The sequence below is a fragment of the Chelonia mydas genome, chromosome 18, assembly GCF_015237465.2.
Source record: "Chelonia mydas isolate rCheMyd1 chromosome 18, rCheMyd1.pri.v2, whole genome shotgun sequence".
In the NCBI taxonomy this organism is placed as follows: Eukaryota; Metazoa; Chordata; order Testudines; family Cheloniidae; genus Chelonia; species Chelonia mydas.
The window spans coordinates 21,334,009-21,359,784 of NC_051258.2; the positions used below are offsets into that span (position 1 = coordinate 21,334,009).

General features: G+C 47.2%; 1 protein-coding gene across 6 annotated transcripts in view; it reads right to left on the reverse strand.

Annotated features, from left to right (window-relative positions):
• CHD5 (chromodomain helicase DNA binding protein 5) overlaps window positions 1-25,776 on the reverse strand; it is an 82,760-nt gene that overhangs the window by 38,925 nt on the left and 18,059 nt on the right. For 5 of the 6 annotated variants that reach the window (XM_043531798.1, XM_037881231.2, XM_043531796.1 and 2 more), the window contains exons 3-11: window positions 12,422-12,601; window positions 11,009-11,127; window positions 9,912-10,150; window positions 8,052-8,176; window positions 5,237-5,360; window positions 3,138-3,304; window positions 2,343-2,561; window positions 482-688; window positions 124-335 (exon numbers count right to left, since the gene is read on the reverse strand). In XM_043531798.1, coding sequence (XP_043387733.1) covers window positions 124-335; window positions 482-688; window positions 2,343-2,561; window positions 3,138-3,304; window positions 5,237-5,360; window positions 8,052-8,176; window positions 9,912-10,150; window positions 11,009-11,127; window positions 12,422-12,601 — 1,592 coding nt within the window. Of the gene's footprint in view, window positions 1-123; window positions 336-481; window positions 689-2,342; window positions 2,562-3,137; window positions 3,305-3,516; window positions 3,591-5,236; window positions 5,361-8,051; window positions 8,177-9,911; window positions 10,151-11,008; window positions 11,128-12,421; window positions 12,602-25,776 lie in introns of those variants that run through there. The other variant, XM_043531801.1, reaches the window with a different exon arrangement.

Here is a 25,776-nt window from a genome sequence, read left to right on the forward strand (position 1 = left end):
ATGCATCAGGTTTCACTCAGAATTCCTTCTTCATGGATCTTCACGAGGCCCTATGGGCAATCTTTGCCCCTTGATGTTCTAGGAGTCTGTACACCCACCCCTCTCTCCTTCACAACTCCCCACCTGTGGTTCAGGATTCGGTGAATCATCATCCACTCAGGTTTGATGCCGTAGCGATAGTACTTCTCCTCCATCTTGACGTACTGCGGGTCTTTGTTCTTCCGCTTCTCGCTTTTGCCGTCTTCATCCCCAGAGCCATAGTCAAAGGCCGGGGGCTCATCCATGTCGTTCTTTCTTTGGTAGTTGCGATACATCACGGTGTGGTAGAGCTCCAGCTGCGCCCAGAGAGAGCAACAAATGGGGGAGCTGGTTATGTTTCAACACCCCCACACACGTGTCGAAAACGGCCACAGGTGTGCCAGGCCCAGCCACGGGCAGCCTTGCACGCAGTCCCCCTCTCACCAGCCTCGCTGTGTCTTACCTGCAGCTCCTTGACCCAGGAGCAATGCCAGTAGGAGAGTCCTGCCCACTTCACAAAGAACTCCCGCTCCGGGATCCCCTCCAGGGGCTTTGATGGAGGGACGGACAGCTCCAGCTCAGGCGGAGGGAGCCCAGACAGGAAGGGGGCAGGGGGCTCTCGCCAGACCCAGTGCAGGATGCGTTGGACTTTGCCTTTTAAGGGAGGGCACTGAGAATAAAAGGAGGCAAAAATAACACACATACACTCAAGGTTTAAAATGGACCCCGTCAGCCCCACACAGCAGTTCCCCCTTCCACTTCCCCGGCAGCACAGCCCTGAAACACCAGGGAAAGCCCAACCCATCACCACCAAGCCCCGGCTTCTCAATGGCTGGACACCAGACCTGGCCTGGATTGAGCACTGGACCTGCACTGGCAGTGGAGTCTGCTGGAGGGCAAAGAGGTCTGCAGTGGGGAAATGTAGCACAGATCCTGCCTGGGCCAAGCCATGAGGGGAGCTGTTACTCTGAGGGAATTCTGCACCAAAAAATTAAAAATTCTACACACGATATTCTAAAATTCTGCAAAACTCTCCATATTTCTATTTGTCAAAATAACACCATATATTCAGGCCAGTTTCAGCTATTTTGGTAACTTCTTATAAAATACCTGTCAGCAAGTATGTCTGTCACAATACAGACAACAAAAAAAGATTCAGGAAATGTCACGGGGCAGGGGCTGAAATTTGTGAAGCATTTTGGTGGAAATCACAAATTCTGCGGGATAAAATACAATTCTGCGGGGAACATGAATTCTGCACAAATTCTGCATTGCGCAGTGGTGCAGAATGCCCCTAGGAGTAAGCTGTCCAGAGAAGGAGGGCATTGCCAGGACAGAGAGGGAGGTGCACTAATCCAGAGGCCCCCTGAGCAGTCTCCACTGGCACCTGGGCCATAACTGGAAACTGCTTCCACTGTGGGAAATCCCCAGGCAGGATGGGCAGCAGCGACTGGCAGTAAATTAGGCCCAGACTCAAGGGAACCCAGGGTCATGCAACAAACTGGGCAGTTTTTAACAACCCCAGAGTCAGGCCAGTTCTAGGCCTGGCCTGCCACCTCTGACTCAGCCTGGACAGTCCTGAAAGGAAATGCTGTGCTCTGTGTCAACCCCAGGGCTTGTTTCTTAATCAGTGCTCTTTTTTACTGGTCGGACAGTAACAAGTGAGTGAGTGAGAGGGGTGAAACGCACGGGGCGGGGTGAGGGAGAGTGCCCCCCAAGACACCTTGAATGATGGCAGATCCATCCCCTGGATGCAGGCGTGCTGGAAAAGGATGGCTCTGTCTGAGCGGCCGTGATGCTGCCCATGTCCCAGCTGGGGACAGAACGGGCTGGGAAGTAATCAGTGTTTCACTAGTCCCATATTTAATTCTCCAGTGCTGTCGCGGGCTCCACAAATCACACCTACCCGCCGCTGCAGCTCGGCTGCCTCCGATGAGGGAGGCTCCTCCACGCAGGAGATGCATCAAATGGGACCTGACACTTAATCTAAAAAGCTGCAGGGAAATAACCTGTCATCTGCATAGGGCAGCAAGTCAGTGCAGGGAACAGAGCCTTCCAGAGACCCAGCAGGTCCTAGAGGCAGCCTGGAGAGGGGGATGACAGACTCTGCAGAGCAGGAAGTGAGGGGCAGGACGGCAGGCCCATGGGGAAGAGGGCATGGGATGGGGGCACATCAGAGGGGGGTGGGATCAGAGCCCATCAGAGCGGGGCATCTGTCTGCCCTCACTCTAGCACCAGTTCTGAAACCCTCAGGCCACGCTGAGGCCCGCTCCTTGCCCCGGGGGAAGCGAAGGGGCGGCAGGACAAATGCTGGTAACACTCACTGTACAGCGCGGGCAGAGCCATTCACCGTTTGGTATTTCCGGCAGAGGCGGGTTCAGACAGTGCAGGTGATAGGAAGACGGGCAGGTGTCACAGCACAGCAGCTCCCCGCCATCCTTACACACACGGCAAAACTCCATGTGGTCATCCTCCTCCTCTTCGCCTCCTTCCTCGTCCTCCTCCTCCTCTTCCTTCGGCTCCCACTGGATCCCTTCCTTCTCCTAGGGAAGGTGCATCAGCACAGTGCTGAGTATTTACTTAGGTGGCCCATCCAGTGCCCCAGGGGTGTCTGACAGGTGTCTGAACACACACGGGCGCTTTCCCCTGCGGGCCGAGTTCTCAGACCTCAGCACCCGAACACGCAGCTGCAAGAGCTCCTGTTGGGGTAGGAACTGTGTGAGGAGGCTGAGAAGCCAAGTCAGCCTGGCAGGGATTCGGATCCATGAAGCCAGGGAGTCAAGGCCATTTCCAACCTGAGTCTTAGCTCCGCTAAGCCGCCTCTCTGGTGAACACTGCAACCAAGTTTGGCTGCAGCCAAGTCCTGCTGCTCTGGTCCAGGACATGGTTTCAGAGCCATTGATCACACGGCACCAACTAAAAAGCAAAGGCTCCTTTTGGACAGGGTGCCGCTGCAACTTAGATAAGCCCATGTGCGGTGAGAAGTGGGACACATAAATCTCTGAGCGCTCCTCTCTGCAGAAGAGGAACGCTCCTTTTACTAGTGCTCCCAGCTATGTTCTAAGCTGATTTTCAGCAGCAAAGTTACCCAGTTTCAAACCAACCCCACAGTTACTCACACAGTGCGGGCAGCTCCACTTGCCCTCCGGTGCTTTCTCCAGCTCAGGATCCAGGCAGACGAGGTGATAGGCGCGAGGACAAGTGTCGCACAGGATAATCTCCCCTCCCTGCTGGCAGACTTCACAGTAGTCCTGGTGGTCGGTCTCGTATCCATCCCCTTCTTCAACTAAGAACAAGGGACACACAGGACAGTCAGAGAAGCAGCAGCCATCACATGCTTTCCCAGGAGGAAACGAGACAATTTCTCTTGTAAAAGGATTCATTATATTTAAGGAAACAAAGAGAACATTCCACCTTAGTCCCCATCTATTACATTCCCCTACCTCTCTGTCCCTCAGCATCAGTTTATCTGGGTCTTTGCACACAGCATCATCTCACCTCTGTCTCTCTTTCTCTCTCCACACTGTATCATCCTTTGGTTCCTTCAGGCTCTCAATGGAGAATGCCAGAACCTGGAGAGGTTGCAAGGGAGGCCAGTCAGAGAAACCTCCGCAGATACCATCACCATCAACTGCAAATGTACCATGCAATAATAATACAGCCGAGAAGGACTCTTCCTCTTTGGACTACTCTGGTCTCCCTGTCTGTGCACTAGACTCAGAGGCAGGAGCTCATCCAACCTGGTACAGCAGGGGACAAGGAAGGGCAGGACGGCTCTATGGTTAAGGCACTGGACTAGGACTCAGTAGACCTGGCTTCAAGTCCCAGTTCTGCCACAGCCTCCCTGAATGACCTTGAACAAGTCACTAAAACACTCTGTGCACAACTGCTCCTCTGTAAACTAGGGAAGATAATGAGTCTCCCTTTGTCAGTCTGATCTACTAGGACTATAAGCTTCTTGGGGCAGAGTCTGTCTCTCGCTACGTATTTGTACAGCACCTCGCACAACTGGGTCTCCATGCACTGCTGCAACGTGAATAACAAACAAAAAGACTAAACAGATTCCGTCTTCATGTAGGGGACTGATGTGCAGCCAGTCCCAGTCTTCGTGAGCTCAGCTCTCACCGGTGTAAGATGTCAAACCCAGAGAATGAGGACTGTGCATTGCCGGGGTGAGACAGTCTCGTTTCCTATCCCAGCAGAAGCTTCCAGCCCCACATCCAGAAGCTGCCCTCTGATTTGTTGAAAGTATAACCTGAGGGTGAAGATAAGAAGCTACAGGATATTTCGAATTTCTGGATCTGAAATATCTCGTGCGGAGCAAGGACGGAAGATAAAAAGAAAAGGATCCTTTCTGTCGCACTACAAGAGCGAATGGCTGCCCAAGCTGAGAACACAGCGGGGACGGTGCTGCCATGGAGCAGATGGCTGTGCTGAGCCAGCAACAGCTGAGGAGAAGCCAAGCTGCTGCCGTGAATGCAAGTCCGGGATGGTGGGAGGAAACAAGTAGTGCACTTCGCTCCTGGAGTCCTTCGGGGGCGGAGAGAGATGCTGCCACGCCAGTGTCAGGGGAAACACTTCCGGGCAGTTCAGTCCAAAGGGACCTTTATGGATTTTCTCAGTCGCAATGAAGCAGAGAAAGTGTTGCTAAAAAAAATCAATGGTATCCAAAAAACGATACATACGTCTGATCCAATACCCTGCTGCGTGCCTTGTCCTGCTGCTTGCATGCATTTCTTATCCCAGGGCACGTCCATGAGGCTGAATGAAGCATGTGCCTTGTGAATTACTCTGGCATTTAACACAGGGAAAAAAACCCTAATCTTGTTCACATCTTCATGCTCCCCTATGTCAGCTAGACACCTTGGCCTACGTGGCTGGCCACTCTGTAAGGCTAAATTTACTGGTGGCGTGTTCCCGCAAATACCGTTTTCATGGAAGGGAAACAATGCCAGGCCAGCAGACAGGGCTCTCCCTCCAAAGCAAGGCAGCGCTGAAAGAACGGGAGCTGCTCACACCCCTGGCGAGACACAAGCCAGCAGTGGCATTTCGCGTTGGGTGTGAATGAAGGCGCCCCTCGCCCCCACACACCCCCACATGGAGCCAGGATCAGATGCTGCACTGGAAGCTCCCACACAGGGCTCCAGGGACCAGAGAAGCACACATCAAAGCAGGAAATCCAAACAGAACAGGAGCGGAGTACAAAGAAATGGCCTACTCCTCTTTTTCTTTCTCCTCCTCTTCCCTCTCTTCCCCAAGCCCGCCGAGCATTCGGAGCGCACCGAAGAGCTGTTGATGCTGGCGCTGTCGAAGTCCGACTCCTCCCGCTCCTCCTCTTCACTCTGCAAGGGAAATCAAACCACACAGAGGCAAAGCATTGGCTTCTCGTCCCCCGCTGCCAGAGGGCCAGTCCTCGTGGCAGGAGGAGCGCAGCGCCGAGAAGCTGGGCAAATGCATAGGGAGAACACAGCTCATTGAGTGAGCTCCTCAGGGCTGAGCCCCACTGAGGCCAAGCGGTAAAGCTTGCGGGTTCATTGAGTAGTTAGGGATAGGCCACAGGCAGGTTTATACAGCTCCTGGTGACATTATGCGGAGGTTATGCAAGTGCGTCACAAAGTAAATCTTATGTATTATACCAATCTCTCGGACTCAGTGTCGAGCCAAATAGGGCTGGATTGTATCTGGCATCTGCAGGACAATGCTCTCTCCCCTTCAGCTCTGAAGAGAGGCTGCCAAGCCTGTTCCCTGGCACCTCCAGCAGCCGCTGAAGGGAGCAGACAGATTAAGATCCCAAGTCACTGAAAGACTCTAAGTGCAGATTTAAAGAGTGCAAATCAAGCCATTTAAATCAGGCCACAGTCCAGTTCCTTCTCCACTTACCTGACAAGAGTCGGAGGCTGGGCTCCCTGGCTGTCTCTGATAACACCTTCACAAATGCACAGATTGCACTGCACAACAGCCAGGGGTCATCCTGGGATGGCTCAGTGTCCCCTGAACACCGGGTACTGGCCAGAGGCAGGACACTGGACCAGAAGGTCTCAACGGTCTGATCTAACACCTCAGCCGCTAGGGCCACTCCCTGCACCTCTTACCGATGCCAACAGCCTCACTGGAGTCAATGGCACGGCTTGGGTGAGTCGGGGTTACAGCTTCAGGCAACTAGACAGGTTTAGTCTTGCAGGAGAAATGCAGCATCCTCACCCAGGGCCTGGTGTGTAAAGAGCCGTTGGCTCGTGCCCTTTAAAAGTAGCTCCATGAGATACTGTGTTTGAGCACAGTTCAGATTTTGCCTGGAGCACGAAACGAGACTGATCCAGCCAACAGGAGCTTTGCGTATCAGACACAATGAGGGCTCAGAATTCCAGGCTCACCCAGAATAGCCCCTGCCACGAAAAGCACTAAACAAGCACATGTGTCTGTTGAAGTGAGGGGGAGCGGGGCTGGGGGAAACAAAGCTACCACATCCTCTGCTAAAAGCGGGGAGCTCTCCTCTCCTCCCTCACTTGGGTGGCTGCACTACTTCTCCCGGACCGATACAGTGAGGGCACCCCCGTACCCCCCGTTGCTTCAGTCTGCCGTAACCCCGGCATGTGCATGCGCACACAAAAATTCACACACTCACTACTTCATTGATTTTTTTTTTGCAAATAGTTAAATGAGCTAAAACTTACACTGTGACATCACACCTAAAATTAACATGTCTAAATTCTCATTCTGGACCCTAAACCCTTCTCCCCAAAGCTCTGATTTATACACACACAAACACACGCATACACACACCGTACTTAGTCCTCTGACTAACCGTGGGAGAAACTCTGAGCTTTTAGCATCACTTGAAAATGTGAATGCACAAATCTAGGGCCCACTTTTGAAAATTTGCCACATATTCACACACTTATGATTGAAAACTACTGCAGCGGATTGGTTCAAAAACGCTCCTTTCACTTGAATCTTTGTTGCACAAAAGTAATTTACAAACTGATTATATTACGTGTAATGGCTCCAGAGGGTTAGTGAACTCCAATAAGGCTAAATTAATGGGATTCTGATCAATATTATCAAGACCTACAGGAGTTCTGTCCTTATTCTATAGTTATTTAAAATATTTATTCTTTAAAATACTCTGCATACATTTGATATTCATACACTGCCAAGTGCACAGCATGCAAACTGTATTACAGATTTTTTTGGCCCTGCATTTATTCCTGTGGTCTTCTACTCTGGGAACTGTGCTGGAAAATCACAGGCTAGATATCGTAATATAATTAAAGCATTTGATAATTCTCTCTGACATACATTCAGTAGGAGGGTAGGCCCTAAAGAGTTTATTTGCAAATGAAATCTGAAATTATGTTATCACTGAACTCACCACAGGAAAGTATTAAAACTGATTCTATGATTTTAGTGGAAGAAATTCCCAAACATGCCATCTCTAGGAACGTGAGCCTGGATGCAGTTCTCTTCCAAAGGGTAGAATACCCACTGAGCAAAGATTGGTTTCTAACAAAGAAACGCAAATGAGATTTTAAGATTTCCTTACCCAGGCCCAAGTGGGGAGAGACTGCCAGCATTTCCCCAGCTGAAGGAAGCTTGGCGCTTCCAATGGGTGAAATGCATGCCAGTGCAAAGGGCCAACACCCCATGTAAATTCAACTTGAGCCCTTGGTGCGGCACAGACTGTGTGCTGGCCCCTCTCCGCACAGGAGTGAATTTCCCCCTGTGCAAAATGGGTTGACGGTCACAGCCCAGCTCTGTGGGACAAGTAGCCACATCCAATACCCATCAGTGCAACTGGCACTAATTGTCTCCCTTCTTGGCAGAGAGACTCCAAAACTGAATGAGCTACAGAACTGAACACCCTTCTCCTATCTGCGAATGGGGCTTCAGGCAGGATAAGGAACACCGCAGGAGGAAGCTTGCCCGGCCGCTACCCAAAATGTTGGGGGAAACAGAGGACTCCAATCTCCAGGGCTGCCCGCCCAGCACCCTCCACCAGCACCAACATTCGCCGTTTACAGACAGAGAGCGCTTACTGAGGAGCCTTTTTTCCTTTTGTTGGCGATTCCTCCAAACCGGAATTTCACGCCCGCCATCTTTTTCCCCTTCCCCTTTTTCTTCCCATCTTTGGAGCCCTTGATTTTCTTCCGCACTCCTGGACCTAAATGAACAGAAAGATTTTCTTGACGTTCTAATGATCGACACCTTGATTTCTACCTTCTCCCCAAACCCTATTGCTCATAATTTACCTTCGTTCAAGTATCTTCTGAGTGTTTGCATTGCTTGCATAACATTCTAGCTTATCACATCGTGTTCCCCCCCACACTGAATCCACACAGAGGATAAGTGCCCAATACTGCTACCCGTTAAGAGAGCGACTCCTTTAGTTAAAGTGGCAAAGGCCCTGTGCTTTGGTGCTGAAGGTCCCATGTTCAATGCTAGGAAAGAACCAAGGCTCTACATTTTTACAGTTTCCCTCCTGTTTGAAAACGATGCTTCACAAACATTCCTCACTGAACTTTATAAATGCAAGAGCAGAGCAATGAAAGCAGCATGTCTCCTTCCCCGAAGGTGCTTCTTTCCCCTGTGTTCCTGGCTCTCTGTGTCTCCGCAGTGGGAACCCTAAGCAAATACTGAGGGGTGGCCAAGTGCTTCCCTTATAAACCAGGGGTTCATATTTAACTGCTTTGCATTTGGGGGAAAAGTGCAGCCTGCCCCCCAGGGGCCAGGAAAGGGACTGCAGCTCAGATACTGCAGAGATGGGTGCAAATAACTAACCTCTGTGGGTGTGGCCAGGGGGGACAGACGACAGCTTCCTCCCACAAGATCAGCTAAGTGGACTGAGAGATGCTGCACGAAAACTATGGGAAAGGAAAACTGTTGCAAACAGCACCATGCCTCTTGGGCTGCTCCTTTCAAAGCTCTTGAGGCATCAGGATTTGATTGCTGCATAATTGGAACAGAAACTTCATGAAGAAAAACACTAGGAACAAAGGGAGATTTCTCTCCCTCCTCCCCTTCCCCATTTTTTCTTCCAATGACTCATGAAGCCCTTTCTGAACGCTGAGGGAAGCCTCCCGTCTCTGCTGTCAGGAGCAGGAAAATGTTAATAGTTACAGACTCATTTCAATAAAAATGAGATCAATTCCGTAGGAGCTGCTGTAGATTAACATGCTTGCAAATGGGGTTTGAAGGCAGTGTCCTTCCACCTCCCCGCTAGGAAATCAAATACCTTATAAGTTATTTTTGTAATCTTTTCTACTGTGGTCTCTTCACTGTTCTTGAATGTCCTACGTCGGTCCAGATGGAATGCATCGGCCAGACTGCTGAATATTACAGAGGCATACAGACAGAACACATCTGCTCTGCCAATGTCCTGCCCTGCATCCTACCACCCCTACTATTCCAACAGATTTTCCAGTGCCCCTCAGTCCTGATCTTACTGGCCTGCAAATTCACTCCAGCTTGAAAAGTGCCCTTTCCAGGAGGTTGCGAGATTTCACTAGCGAATATTTATAAAGCTCTTGGAGATCCTTTGTGACACAGGTATCACATCAAGAAATACTGTTATTATTCCTTTATTTAAAGTAGGATACAAATCCTCCATGGTCCTGCTAACATGATCAGTCATTATATAAAGAATCACAGTTCATCTGTGGCATTTATTGTAGAACACAAATACAAACTACAGACACAGACTCACAAGTTTCCCCACAGCTCAATTTCCAGCTTTGTTTCCCTTACTTACCAGGCTTCACACCCTGTCTGGAACTAGCTAGGTAGCACACGGACACATCTAGTGGCTAAATAATATATTGCAAGTAAATGTATTGTTTATCATTGCAAGATCTACCCACGCTGTCTGGTTAGCCATTCATTCCTGCCTGGCACGTTACCTTTGCCCTCCTTGGTTTTCGCTTTCCTGATGGCCATGGGCAGAGCAGACTGCTGAGGGCTGACAGAAAGCTGAGGTGCAATGGTGACTGTTTCCACGGCTGCCGCCACTGCAGCTGCGGCTGCCGCGGCCGAGCTGCCTTTGAACGGGTTGTTGGCGCTGAATTCTCGCCATTTGGCACCAAGCACCGTCATCATCTTGGACATGGGGATTTTGGGATTCTTCTTGGCAATGAGAGGCCTGCAGGGTGGGGTAGGAAAAACCATCAGTCGACAGGGCTCCTCTGCGGTCTGATTGTTTTAACTCATCACACGCTGGGGAAAAGCGTAACATGAATTAGCAGCCAATGCCTGACACCGATTGTGACGAGTCACTGGCAACAGATGCACTGAAAACGGTAGAAACCAAAACTGCCCTCGCAAGGAAAGAGAGGGGAAATGTTCAAATATTCAATGACTTTTTTTTCCCCAAAAAATCTTTTATCATTTTCAACCAGCTTAAAGAGCAGCCGGGGGGGGGGGGGGGGGGGGATATTCACAATTTTCAACAACAAAAAATTGGGAAAATTTTATTTTTTGGTGAAAATGTTTCTGCCTTTTCCAACCAGTCCTGCAATGAAACCCCTTGGAAAACAGCGTCCTGAAGAACACCTCTCGGATACATGTGGTGAAGCACCAAGGTATAGATGATGCACCAGGGCAGCAAACTTAAACTGGCCAAGAGAATGCTTTGGAGCCAGGGATAATTCATTACTACTTGTATAGCACCGTGGCATGACATTGCATCATTTCCCTGTTGCGTCTGACCTCGCCCTCAAAGCGAACGGTAACCTTCTAGGGTCCAACTGGCTATGGGCGAGAGCAGAACTCCCCTTGGGATACATCCAGAGTCTCTACAGAGATTGTAGCCCAGATCCTGCATCTGATGAGGAGCGGATTGTGCAGTCTGGCAGAATGTCAGTAAACTGCACATGTCTGGTTTTCTGTTGGTGAGGAATCAGCATTCTAATGCCTTGGCTTTATCAACTCGATTGGGTAGTAACCAAGTACAAAACAGATCCCCATCCATACGCACAATGCTCCACCCTCAGCCTCTTACCTGAGAAACTGACTGAAAGCCTTGTAATTAGTCAGAGTATGGTAATCTTCTTCTGAGAAAATATAATCCACATCATCCAGGCCCCACTCCTCCATTAGCTGCGCTGAGCTCTTGGGCTCCTATGGATTTACAAAGGGATACATTTAATGCAAATGACGGAGGTGCTATGAACGAGCAGTGTGCAGCCACGCCTGTTATATACTGCACGCCGTCTGCTACTCCTAGACCTCCACAACATGGGGATTGGTTTCTGTTGGTTAAAGGATGGAGTGTGCACAAGTGCTTAGTAAACAGACACACTACCTAGCTGGAAAACAATACAATGCCTTCCAAACGCTTCCCTAACCCCACCACAGCTTTAGTGTCACCTCGACATGTAAATCGTGGGCACATCAAATGCATCAGTGGGAACTGCGGCAAAATCCATTTGCTCGTAGCTGTGACAACACAAGGCCCCAGTCCACTCCGGTGACTCCTGACTCACTGGGTGCTACTGCTTTTCCACACCTTGGGGAGGGTGACCCTGGTGTCAAAGGATTTTTTGAAAAGCAAAGGCTGTTTTAACATCAGTGTCTGAGGAGCCAGAGTCTCGTCACTCATCTGCTTTTCCACAGAACCAGATACATAAATGAACACAACCGTCCAGGGCACCACTGGTGCACGCCCTATTGGCAACCGTGCAACAGAGACCTCTGAAGAGCAGCTAAGAGCCAAAATAAGAGAGAGGGACAAGGGGCTGGAGCTGGTTGAAGAAACTTGGATGGAATCATTTTCCTCCAGAATACACGGTGCCATTGACACTGACATGCTTCCCGAAATCAGATCCATTTCGCTGGAACTCTGTTTTGGAAAAAAACGGGAAAAGTTCTGACAATATTGAAATGTCCCTTTTCAACAATGTCAAAACAAAACCCTTCAGACTTTCCACTGTGGATCTTTTTGATTTTGTAACAGAATACAGCATTTTTAAAAGTCAAATCCGAAACTAAATGTTTCAATCAACCCAAAACAAAAAGTCAGAATTTTTTTTTTGGAGAATTTCAAAATTTTAGTTTTTGCTCCAGTTTGGAACAAAGCCAAATTTCCAAATCCTTCATGAAACAGAATTTCCTCCTCCACACAGCTCTCCCAAGCACCAAACCTGCCAGGTTCCCAGTGCCCTCGGCTCCTCTTGGAGCATCTGGGAGTAGGAGCACTCCACTCCCTGCAGGATTGGACCCCCAGTTAGGCATACAGGCAGAGACTGAAATGAAACTCCTCCTGAGGAAGCGCCTGGTGAAAAACAGCCCCCTTGGCCTTTTCCCACATCCTATCCTCGCATTGAGAGAGAGTAACAGGGAGGTGCCCTAAAGTTCCCATTCTCAGAAACAACCCGACTAATGGACCTAGGTCCTGGACAGTAATTGTAGGTACCTTTAAACCTCCTTCCTCATTATCATCCTCCTCTTCATCTTTCTTCTTGCGCTTGATTTTTTTCTCTTTCTTTTCTTTGAGCTTCTTCTTCTTCTTTTTGTTGGGCGAATAGTCACTCCCTTCGCTCTCAGATTTCTCCTCCAGTTCCTCTTCGTTTTCAGATATTTCATCATTACTCCCCTAAGAGAGGAAGGGACAATGACGGAAGGCCAGGATCTTCCCTCCCCAGCTTCCCTGCACAAACCCCTCTGGTCGTTTGTCAGATTCAGTCATTTCTATTCGTTACTTTTACATTTTAAAACACTCCAGCCACAGTACATGTGGATAGCAACACCCTAGCAGAAGTCAAGGAAACGCCACTCTCACTTGGCTTAATCTGGGCTGTAAGAAGGGTCTGACTGTGGGAGACACAAGCAGAAACATTGTTTTCCATTCATTATTTTGTTGCAGGGGAAGGACACTCCTCTGGTTAAGACACTGGACTGGGACTCAGCAGATCTTCTATATAACGATGCACACAGGCGGCCAGCAGCAGAGTGGGGGCTGTATAGTTTATTGCACTGAATGAGGCATGTAGGATGACAGGCCTGGTGGGCAGGTGACATATGTGCGTATTTGGTGCACACAGCTTATGACCCTCAGGGACCGAGTACGGGCTCTTGAGACCAGTGTCTGAACTGGAGGAGCTAAGGGAGACAGAGACTTTCCAGGACAGTTGAGCACTCCCACCCCAGTCTGACAGCCTCTGGACAGTTGAGGAAGATGAAAGACTTGGGGAAGGAGCACATCCGGCTGGAGTGGAGGGAAGCGATCCCATGGTTGGGACTCTCCTTCCAGATGGTGTCACGGGATCCTCTCGCATTGAGGATACCCCTCCAGAGGAGGGGAAATCTGTTATTAGGAAGAGACAGGTAATCGTAATAGGAGATTCATTTATTAGAAATATAGATAGCTGGGTTTGTGATGACCGGGTGAACCGCATGGTGAATTGCCCGCTCGGTGTGAACGCTGCGGACCTCTCAAGACATCTAAACAGACTTACATGCAGGGCTGGGGAGGAGCCAGTGGTCATGGTACACGTAGGAACCAGTAGCACAACAAAAGGTAGTAGAGAGGTCCTTGAGGCTAAATTTAGGCTGCTAGGTAAGAGATTAAAGTCCAGGACCTCCATGGAAGCATTCTCTGAAATGCTTCCAGTTCCAGACAGGGATCCAAGTAGACAGGCAGAACTGCAGGGTCTCAATGTGTGGAGGAGACAATGGTGTTCGAAGGAAGGAGTTAAGGTTATTAGGAACTAGACAACCTTTTGGGGAAGGAGGAGACTATACAGGAAGGATGGGCTCCACCTAAACCAAAATGGAACCAGGCTGCTGGCACGTCAAATTAAAAGGTTGTACAGGAGTTTTTAAACTAAGGGCTGGGAGAAAGGCGACAGGTCAGACAGACACATCCTGTAGGCAAGGATTTATTAAAGGGGATACTCTATATCCTAGTAAAGAGGAGAGGACAGAAGTTGATAAAGTACAGGTAGGAGCTGAAGAGAAACAGTCAAATGAACAAGAGTCCCCATTCAATTACCTCCTGAAGGCAGACAACTAAGTATGGACAAATTGTATAAGTGCTTGTACACAAATGCTAGAAGTCTAAATACTAAGATGGATGAACCTGAGTGCCGTGTATTAAATGAGGATATTGATATCATAGGCATCACAGAAGCTTGGCGGAACGATGATAACCAGTGAGATGGGGTAATACCAGGATACAAGATATATCAGAATGATGAAATAGGTCATGTTGGCAAGGGAGTGGCAGTATATGTACATGTAAGCATGGGGTCAAATACAGTAAAAACCTTAAACAAATCAAACAGCACCACAGAATCTCTATGGATAGAAATTCCAGGCTTGAATAATAAGAGTATAGCAGTAGGAATATACTACCGACCACCGGTCCAGGATGGTGATTGTGAAATGCACAGGGAGATTAGAGAGGCTACAAAAACAGAGAACCCAATAACAATAGGGGATTTCAACTATCCCCATATTGACTGGAAACATGTCACCTCATTATGCAATCCAGAGAGAAAATTTCTAGACACTATTAATGACTGCTTCTTGGAGCAGTTTGTCTTGGACCCCAGAAGGGGAGAGGCAATTAGTTATTTAGTCTAAGTGGTAACTAGGATCTAGTCCAAGAGGTGGATATAGCTGAACCACTCAGTAATAGTCACCATAATGTCATTAAATTTAACATCCTTCTAGGGAGGAAAATGCCTAAGAAACCCACCACAGTAGCATTTAGCTTCAAAAAGGGGAACTACACAAAAATGAGAAGGCTAGTTAAACGGAAATTAAAAGGAATAGTCCAAAGAGTGAAATGCCTGCAAACTGTGTGGAAACTGTTTTAAAACACCATAAAAGAGGCTCAAACTAAATCTATACCCCAAATTAAAAAAAAAACAGCAAGAGGGCCAGAAAAATGCCACTATGGCTAAACAACATAGTAAAAGATGCAGTTAGAGACAAAAAGACGTCCTTTAAAAATTGGAAGTGAAATCCTACTGAGGAAAATAGAAAGGAGCATAAACTCTGGCAAGTCAAGTGTAGAAGAAAAATTAGGCAGTCCAAATTTGAAGAGCAACTAACAAAAGACAAAAACTAACAGCAAAAAAAAAAAAATTTAAGTACATCAGAAGCAGGAAGACAGTCCAAAAATCAGTGGGGCCACTGGATGACTGAGGTACTAAAATAGCACTCAAGGAAGACAAGGCCATTGCAGAGAAGCTAAATTAATTCTTTGCATCAGTCTGCACTGCAGAGGATGTGAGGTGTGGTGATTTCCACACCTGAGCCATTCTTTTTAGATGGCAAATCTGAGGAATCTAAGGATCTGTCCCGCATGCAGGTGTCAATAGGGGAGGCTTTGGAACAAACTAAGAAACTAAACCGGGGTGGGCAAACTTTTTGGCCGGCGGGCTACATCGCGGTGTGAAACAGTATGGAGGGCCGGATAGGGAAGGCTGTGCCTCCCCAAACAGCCTGGCCCCCACTCCCTATCCGCCCCCTCCCACTTCCCGCCCCCTGACTGCCCCCCTCAGAATCCCCGACCAATCCAACCTCCCCTGCTCTTTGTCCCCTGACCACCCCCTCCAGGGACCCCCACCCCTGACCACCACCCGGGACACCACCTCCTATCCAACCCCCCCTGTTCCCCGTCCCCTGTGGCTGCAGGGAGTGGTGGGCAGCAGGGGAGGGGCCAGGGGCTAGCCTCCCCAGCCGGGAGCTCAGAAGCCGGGCAGGATAGTCCCGCGGGCCACCCACCTCTGAACTAAACAGTAACAAGTCACCAGGACCAGATGCAATTCACCCAAGAGTACTAGTTCAACTCAAATATGAAACTGCAAGATTACTAACTGTGGTGGGTAACTTATCACTTAAATCAGCCTCCATATCAGAGGACCGGCAGATAGCTAATGTAATGTCGATTGTTTCAAAAGGCTCAGAGGCGACCCTGACAATTACAGGGTGGTGAGCCTAACTTCAGTACCAGGGAAATTGGTTGAAACTACAGTAAAGAACAGAATGATCAGACACATGAATGAACATGCTCTATTGGGGAAGAGTCAACACAGCTTTTGTAATGGGAATTCAAGACCTATCACTCTATTTGAATTCTTTGAGGGCATCAACAAGCATGCCTCTGACAAGGTCCCACAGCAAAGGCTCTTAAGCAAAGTGAGCGGTCCTGGGTAATCAGTAACTGGCTAAAAGATAGGAAACAAAGGGTAGGAATAAAGAGTCAATTTTCATAGTGGAGAAAATAAATAGAAAGTAAATAGCAGAGTGCCGCAAGGAACTTGTACTGGGACAAGTGTGGTTCAACATATTCATAAATGATCTGGAAAAAGGAGTAAACAGTGAAGTGGCAAAATTTGCAGACGACACAAAATTACTCAAGGTATTTAAGTCCAAGCTGACTGCAAAGAGCTACAAAGAGATCTGACAAAACTGGGTGACTGGGCAAGAAAATGGCAGATGAAATTCAGTGTTGATAAATGCAAAGTAATGCACATTGGAAAATGTAATCCCAAAATAATGGGGTCTAAATTAGCTGTAACCTCTCAAGAAAGAGATCTTGGACTCATGGATAGTTCTCTGAAAACATCTGTTCAACATGCAACGGCAGACAAAAAAGCTAACAGAATGCTAGGAACCATTAGGAAAGGGATAGATCATGCCATTCTATAAATCTATGATATGCCCACACCATGAATCCTGCCTGCAGGTCTGTTCACCGCATCTCAAAAAAGATATATTAGAATTGGAAAAAGTACCAAGAAGGGCAACAAAAATGATGAGGGGGATGGAGCAGCTTCCGTATGAGAAGAGATTAAAATGACTGGGATTGTTCAGTTTAGAAAAGAGACGACGAAGGGGGCCGATGATCGAGGTCTATAAAATCATGGCTGGTGTGGAGAGAGTGAATAAAGAAATGTTAATTACCCCTTCTCATATAACCAGGGCCATCCAATGAAATTAATAGGTAGGTTTAAAACAAACATAAGGAAGTACTTCTTTAGTTAATCTGTGGAACTCATTACCAGGGGATGTTGTGAAGGCCAAAATATAACTGGGTTCAAAAAAGAATTAGACAAGTTCTTGGAGGACAGGTCCATCAATGGCTATTAGCCAAGATGGTCAGGGATGCAACCCCATGCTCTGGGGGTCCCTTAACCTCTGACTGCTGGAAGCTAGGACTGGACAACAGGAGATAGATCATTGCCCTGTTCTGTTTGTTCCTTCTGAAACATCTGGCACCAGCCACTGTTGAAAGACAGGATACTGGGCTAGATAGACCTCTGGTCGACCCAGCATGGCCATTCTTATGTTCTGATATCCAATCCCAGTTCTGCCACAGACTTCCTGGGTGACCTTGTGTCTCAGTATCCCATCTGCAAAATGGAGACAAGAATACTTACCTACATCACAGACGTGCTGGGAGTATAAATGCACCAACGTGTGCTAAATGCTCAGAAACTACAATGGTGAGCACCACAGAATACTCCTGGGGGCATGCTGCGCCAAAAATTTTAAAATTCTGCACACAATATTTAAAATTCTGCAAATTTTATTTGTCAAAATAACACTACATAATCACACCAGTTTCAATTATTTTGGTAATTTATTTCAAAATAACTGTCAGCAAGTATGTTTGTAACAATACAGATACATAAAAATTCCCCCAGGAGTAGAGAGTTAAAGAAACCCCTATGACAACCCAGTTCCTGTTTCTCTACCCCCTTCCAGGGATACAGAGGGAGAAACAGCCTGATGCTCGGTCCCGGGGTTGCACGGAGTTTCCCGCACGCCGCCCTCTCCTTCCCTCAGGGCATGCTGGGAACTGCAGCTGTCAGGAACCTTCTAGCTCCCTCTCCCGCCCCCTGCCCAGCAGTCTCTCTTCTATGTACAAGCTGAGCTCTGCTGAGTCCAGTGGCCCCTAGTGGCAGCTAGCAGCACTGCAGCCCATTTCTGTGGGGGAAAGGAAATTCTGCACGCACATTAATTTCTGCAAAATTCTGCATTGCGCAGTGGCACAGAATTCCCCCAGGAGTAATAGAAAAGCCTACATATAAATTAAATGGAAAATAATGCAACACAGATGACATTCATTTTGGAAACTGCTGTCTTGTCCAATGTATCTGTAAATGGTACATCATACTCTTACTTTACTGTCAATGCTGCACCGTGTGTGTAGTGGGGATGTTTGGCCCTAGTCATGTAAAGGGGATGTTTATTCTGCCTATCCTTTGTGAGGAGTATATATGTATTTTCACAAAATCCTGCAGGGGCTACTACAAGGTCGCACCCAGGTACTATTCTGATGGGTGATGGTATAAAATAGACAAGTAAATAGATAGCAACGGATGCTAAATTAATCTATATATTAAAAAACTGAATAATGTGTGAAATAAAACAACAGCTCTAACCAGTGACATATGCTATGTCATAGACAGAGACAGCTAACTGTTTTTCTAAAAGATCCTAAAATTTCATGTTCTGCAACATCTCTGATTGACATCAAACAAGGTAATTTATGGATTTCTGCCTTGTATTTGTTTATGTCTTAGCATAAATAAAATGTCACTCTGATATGGCAAGTATGGGAGCTAAGGAAGACAGGATTTCTTTAGTTGTGTTACATCACTTAGATTATCAAACACCTTTTTTGTTAGTTTTTCTTCAGCTCAGTTATTTGCTGCACTGACAGCACCACAGCTCTCCCGCACCCCCAAGGCCTCCTCACTGTAAATCAGTTACATTTCTCAGTCCAGACACATTATGCACCTCACTCTTCTCTTGACCCCACACCAGGCCCCTTCCCAGGTGTATACGATCCAAAGTTCTGCCGTGTGGGAGCAAGAAGAAATTATTTCCTTCTATCCATTATCACTTTGGGCAATAAGGTTTCCTACAGCGCTGAGTTGCCAACATATCAGTATCTTCACCTGTTCCCACTTCTGTCATGGAGTCTATGGGGCTCGCCTGCAGTCCCTCCGAACCCAAGGATAGATCTACCTGCGTACAGCCATCAGGACCCAGCACCATTTTGATGAGCCAATGGTACTGTTCTGCTTTCATATGTGTTAAGTAAAGAGGAGTCCAAAGAGAGCAGACACGTGAAAGAGGCTAGAAAAGAAAACAGCAATCACCAGATGGAGAGAAGGAAAGGCAGGGAGGGCAGCAGCCCCACTGGCGGCCGGTAGCCAAAGGCCAAACCCCTTGTGCAACATGAGTCCTTCAAAAAGAGAATGCAACAACCAAATAATTCCAATCTGACGGTGACCAGCAGGATAAGAGAACAGCCCTCCCGCCCCCACACACACATCATATTGTAAAATCTTGGCCCTAGCCTTTGCTAAGGAGCAGTGTTGTGAACACTCATGATTTTATCATGAGTCTCACAATATTTGGTGTTCTCCTTAAAGTCTCAGTTCCTGGAGTCAGGTGACCACGAGACTCTCAGCTCTCACATATACTGTATATATAAAGTTTCTAGCTCTTATGTTTGCACAGAAAATCTTGAAAATGTGACCAGAGTGCAGCCTAAAGGCTCAAAAGCCAAAAGTCAAATAAAAAGAGCCCCAAACTTTCTTTTGGTAGTTTCATTATTTTTAAGACAGTAAGGCATCTGTACCCCCAAGGGTCGCAGTCTTAAAGGGGAGGGTTCGTGATGGGGTGTTCACCAACACCAGCCCTGAAGGGGTTGAGGTGGCCCAGAAGAGGCCAATTACCATTCACACTTGCACCTGAAGGGAGGCCCGCAGATTTATAAATGACTAATTGCCAATGAAGCCCCACTAGGGGAGAAGCTGGGTACTGTATAAAGCTAGGAAGTTTGCCGCAGAAAGAGACTGCAGGGACAGAGGCTGCAGTCACTCTATGAGAGAAGAGAGCTGGGAAGGAAGAAACCCGGGGTGAAAATAAGCCCTGGGATCCTAGTCCTGGAAGACGAGTCAAGCACAGAGGAGCTGTGGGAGAAAGAAAGTCTGAGAAGGCAGGGTAGGAAGAAGCGCAGGGAAGCTGCAGCAAAGAGGGGGACCTGGCAGACCTTGGCTGCTAGTTATAGGATCCCGGGGCTGGAATCCAGTGTAGAGGGGGGGCCTGGGTTCCCTTACCAACCACTGGGACGTGGCACAGGACATTGGACAGCTGGTCTGGCAAGACTTTGATACACCAGAACTGGGGGAACTACACGGTGACCTAGTCAGAGGCTGAGTCACAAAGAGAGAGCACTGTGAATTGCGGGAAGAGACACCACCACCACAACTGAGTGACCATTAGCAGGGGGTGCCGTATGGGAAGGGAAGAAAACTGCTACTCCATGCCCAGCCAGGAGGATGCACTCTTGCAGTGAGTGGACTCTGTCACAAGCCCCCAGAAGAGCTAGCAGCTGCTGGCTGACCCTTGGCTGGCCAAAGGCCTCAAGGTCCAGAGGTCACCTTCTGCACTCACTAACAGGGCATATACATATTTCTTCCTTACCCAGAACTTACCCTTTGATTTTGCTCTGTGTCTGCCATAGGGAGCAGTCACATTTATTGGCAAAAATCAACGGAGGGGAGCCACGCAGTCAGAAGGACTGATTGATCTGAAGGTGCATGCAGGGCTAATATTTCCACTGAGGTTTTCTGGCAGGAAGATAGTTTGAAAAAGCAACAGACACACAGAGCTGTGATTAAAACACACAGTGCAAAGGGGGCCAGTTAGCCAGTGGCCATGAGTTCTGTCTTGAAGCTCCCATGGACCACCCCCTCTCCTGGGGGGGAAGCGTTGCCAATCATTATATTTAGCAATGTAGATTCTTCCTACAAAACATTAAGTGTGTCCCACATAGCCAGGTCCAGTGTGACAGTAACAAGCCACACCCAGGCAGTACCATTGTGCGTTTAGCCCTGCTCTCGCTCAGTCCTGTCCTGGCCTGTTCCCCAGGGTAAGGCGTTCTTCATCCTCCATAACTATTCAATCCTTTCAGAGTAGCAGCCGTGTTAGTCTGTATTCGCAAAAAGAACAGGAGGACTTGTGGCACCTTAGAGATTAACCAATTTGAGCATAAGCTTTGTGAGCTTCCGACGAAGCGAGCTGTAGCTCACGAAAGCTTATGCTCAAATAAATGTGTTAGTCTCTAAGGTGCCACACGTCCTCCTTTTCTTTATTCAATCCTTGGCTACTCAGCTAGGATGGGGGCAGTGCTGGCAAAGGCTTTTCATTATATGAACATCACCCTACTAGGAACTGGTCTGAGACCACCAGATAAACAGCAGGTGGGAAAAGCTCTGGCTCACTCCTGACCCACTCTGGTGATTTAGACCAGCCACCTCCACGGGGAAAGCTCCACATCCCATGAACCATCCTGTCACCAATAAAACATTTCCTTCTATCAGAAATCTGATCACCTGATACCATTCACATCCATTAGAGGAGAGACTCATAATTCAGCAGTATGTCTATTAAAGGAAAGGCCTTGCCTACATTTTCGGGGGTTAGTACAAGACGGGACATCTTATTTTTCTCTTTAGAACCAGACATTTATACTTTATAACAAAATCTGAGGACGACTCACAATTATTTCTTCAGGTATTCCCTTCTAGCCAATCACAGCCTACAGGTCAATGTTCAGACCCTAAAGCTGCAAGAGCAATGTGGGAGGCATGACCATGGACAGTCAGTCTGAGGATGTTTCAGCCTAAACTGGGGCAAACAGCTGGGCTTTTAAATAAATCCCTGAGTGAAGTTAGGGACCAGAAATTAATTAGAGGAAAACAAGGAAGGAAGGCTTACAATAACAAGGGCCAGATAAGTACTCTAGACAGAGGTTAAAATTGATTCCCTGTTGGCCTGAGACCTTGCACCAGGTTACAAATAAAGCTGATTTAACCTTGTTTCTACCAATTCACTATTAGACATTTAAATATTACTGAACAGCCAACAACTGGTTTTTAATGTATCCAAAACGAAAAACAACGCACACAACCTCTGCACACGTCTTTTTGCTGTGCGTTATTTTGCCCTATGTCACATTTTAATTTTCTAACTGCATTGTTGTCTGAAGGACAAATCCGTGCATGTCTGAACATGACGCCAGCCAGCCCGCTGGAATTGTTCACCACCCCCAGTTCAAGTGTCTCTCTGTTCCTCCATATTGGGGCATTCTCAGCCAGTCTAGGATGGTGGGCAGATGGATTTTCATATTGTAATACACAAAATCAAATGTTCTAATGCTAGGGAAGCATCCTTGCCCAGCAGCCATTACTGATTTTTGGTCCTTCAAGCTTTTAAAACAAAATTGAGCCTTCTTCTTTACCAGTGTTATAAACAGTTATAATTTAGCACTGAATAATTGGTTGCCATAGTAACTGCTGCAGTACAGGTTGAAATCCCTTCTCTCTCTCTCTGCCTCCCTGTCTGACAAGGACCTTCATCTACATATGTTCAGGTTCAAACTGCAGGCTGGTTATTTTATGTAAATAGATCTTCTCAGCACTTGCTGCATCAATTCTGCCATCGGCTCATGACTGAATATTACTGGCAAATAGACTCTAAAGAGTTGCAACATAGCTGATACACATTAAGGCATTCTACAAATTAATGCATGCAAAACTAAGAGCTAACAATGCTCCTCTTAAAATTTCAGGGTCAAAAAAAGTTGTGTTTTTTTTTAAATAAAAGCTTGAACAGATTAAATATTTTAAAAATCCCAGCTAAGTGCAGAAGTCTGCACCCCATTCATATACTCAGTATTACACATCCACAATGAATTCCAGTTGTCTACTTTATTTACAGCAGAATGTGCATTTACCTAGCAGGTATCAATAAAGGAGCTCAGGAGAAGCAGCCTCAACTCTGGACTTCTTTATCAGTCATTGCTGCACACATATTTCTGATTCCCGTTAAGAATGTGACTCAGTCACATGAAGTCAAGGACAGTCTTTCCCTTGGTTCTACTGGGCTTTCAGTCAAGCTTTACGCCAGCCAGAATCAAATCAGACTAATGCTGTCCACACAAGGAGTTAATAAAAACTGAATGCAACAGACATTTATCAAATTTTCTCTTCTCTTCCTTTCTTGCACCAAGTAGTCAATCAGATAACATACGTGCGACACGCTGCAGTTATTTCCAGGTGCCTCTTCTAAATAGTCCTAGGCAGGGCACTATTAAAATAAAATAATCAGTTCGGGAGAAAATGTTGTAGATGATTTTTTGAGGAGAAACTACATTACAAAGAGAAAAGGAGGACTTGTGGCACCTTAGAGACTAACCAATTTATTTGAGCATAAGCTTTCGTGAGCTACAGCTCACTTCATCAGATGCATTCCGATGAAGTGAGCTGTAGCTCACGAAAGCTTATGCTCAAATAAATTTGTTAGTCTCTAAGGTGCCACAAGTCCTCCTTTTCTTTTTGCGAATACAGACTAACATGGCTGCTTCTCTGAAACCGTACATTACAATGGTCTCTGCTCTGCTTAAGGGGGAAAAGATGTGATAGGCTGATGACTTGAGCTGGGCTTTGTGTTGTGTCTATAAAAAGCAAAGAAAGAACAATACTATGACCACAAAAAATTATGTATTTGCTGGACTGTGACTTCTTCCCAAAGTCTGTTGGACAATAAAAGGCAAGTCTGAATCCATGTTCTTTAAATAAACAGACTGTTAGGCTCCAGGCACTTGCAAAAGCATTTTAATGTGCTACCTTGTCTAGACAATCTCCTCTTAGAGAGTGGGGTGGGTGACTTGAAGAGAACAGCATCTTTTACACTGAGTCTGGCAATGAAAGGGATAGGGAAATTACTAGCTATACTGGGCTTGCATATTTGATACTTGCTGACCTCCCTTTACAATAGGATACTGAAATTCATCTGCACACATTTCACTAATTTAATCTTCATATGCTTCTGGGAACTCATCTGCATTCAGTGAAACATCAGACAACAAGCAGCACCCTGTATGTAAAGGCAACATGGCCCCATGACAAACATGTATTCTAATAGGGCTATTAGAATGTCCTGAGACTAGAGAACATTCCACTGAAAATCCAAGTGAGGTTGAGATACCTTGTCACCCTTCAGCTTTGGAACGGAGCACTCAGAAAGCACGTTTTTGAGTAAAATAAACTCAACATGGAGCTTTTTGCCTCATATCCAAATCCTGGTTCAAATCCAGCTCAAGTCAGGAGCAGTCCAAAGTCACTTCTGAGACAAACGTAGCCTATGGGTAATGAGTTGCAGAACTCTACCCAATCTCTAGTTGCTCAGGAAACACATCACAAGAAAACGTTGAAATAAGAAACGGTACAGAGTTCAAGCATAGAAGTTTCTGGTTGTCAGGGGATAAGGTACAGATTATCAAGGGGTGTAAAATTCGATTTAGGAGCTGGTGGAGCAAGGATCACATAATCTGCAATCTCCCCGACTGGGGGGAAAGTTTAACCGGTCAGAGTACAGACATTGAGATATGGGGTAAGTTATCCACACAACGGCCATGTTCAGTATGCGGGGTATAGTGAGTGAATACGATGGTGGGGATGGGTCTACCCTCATTGGTGGGGTTTAATGTTCAGTGGGTTTACGGTTCCAGTTCAGACGGTCCGATGGGGAAGGCCTCTCAGTCCCTTTCCCACAGTGTGTGCACAACGTCGTACCGGCTCACTCCTCCTGGTGCTGTCGGTGGCCGGTGATGTGCTCGATGTAGATGTCCCTGGACACTACAGCAATTAGTATGAATTAGCCCCTTGTTGGCAACCTTAGCAGAAAGGCCAAGACCAGGCTGAGCCACGAATTCCCTGAAAGTGGTCACTCCATGGCAGAGCTAAGACACGCTGCTGTGGAGAAAGGCCTTCTCCTGGCTGGGCTAAGAGTTTCTGAGTCTGACACAGTCCAGCACCTTTCACGATCATTAAAACAGTGGTTTCAAGATGAACAATGAAGGTGTTTCCCTAAGCAAACAGCAGATCCCAGAAAGCTTGCTCACTTAGAATCATAGAATCATAGAATATCAGGGTTGGAAGGGACCCCAGAAGGTCATCTAGTCCAACCCCCTGCTCAAAGCAGGACCAATTCCCAGTTAAATCATCCCAGCCAGGGCTTTGTCAAGCCTGACCTTAAAAACCTCTAAGGAAGGAGATTCCACCACCTCCCTAGGTAACGCATTCCAGTGCTTCACCACCCTCCTAGTGAAAAAGTTTTTCCTAATATCCAACCTAAACCTCCCCCACTGCAACTTGAGACCATTACTCCTTGGGCCCAATCCTTGGGCCCAATCCTGCCGTCAGATCAGCACAAGCAGACACTTGCTCACTTGGGCCCAATCCTGCCGTCAGATCAGCACAAGCAGACACTTGCTCACTTGGGCCCAATCCTGCCGTCAGATCAGCACAAGCAGACACTTGCTCACTTGGGCCCAATCCTGCCGTCAGATCAGCACAAGCAGACACTTACGCCCATGCAGAGTCCAAATAAAATCGGTGGGTTCAGCATGAGCAAGAGGTTCTGCCCGAATGACTCCAAGTGCCGGACAGTGCCCAAAGTCAGAACGCTATCAGAACCCAAGTGGCAGCGTTGTAATTTACTAGCAATCCTGCTTCTAACGAGCTGTAATATACTGATGCAATAGCTGCTAATTTGTTGTTTGCAAATTCCAGCATAATTTATCAAATGGGAACATGCTAGCAGGTGCAGAAACAAATATATTAATTAATATGATCAATACGAAACAAACAACCTGCAGAAGGGGATGAGTCTGACGACACTGTGCCAAGCCATGTGTGCAGAGCAGCTCACACATCCCTCACTCCAACAGCT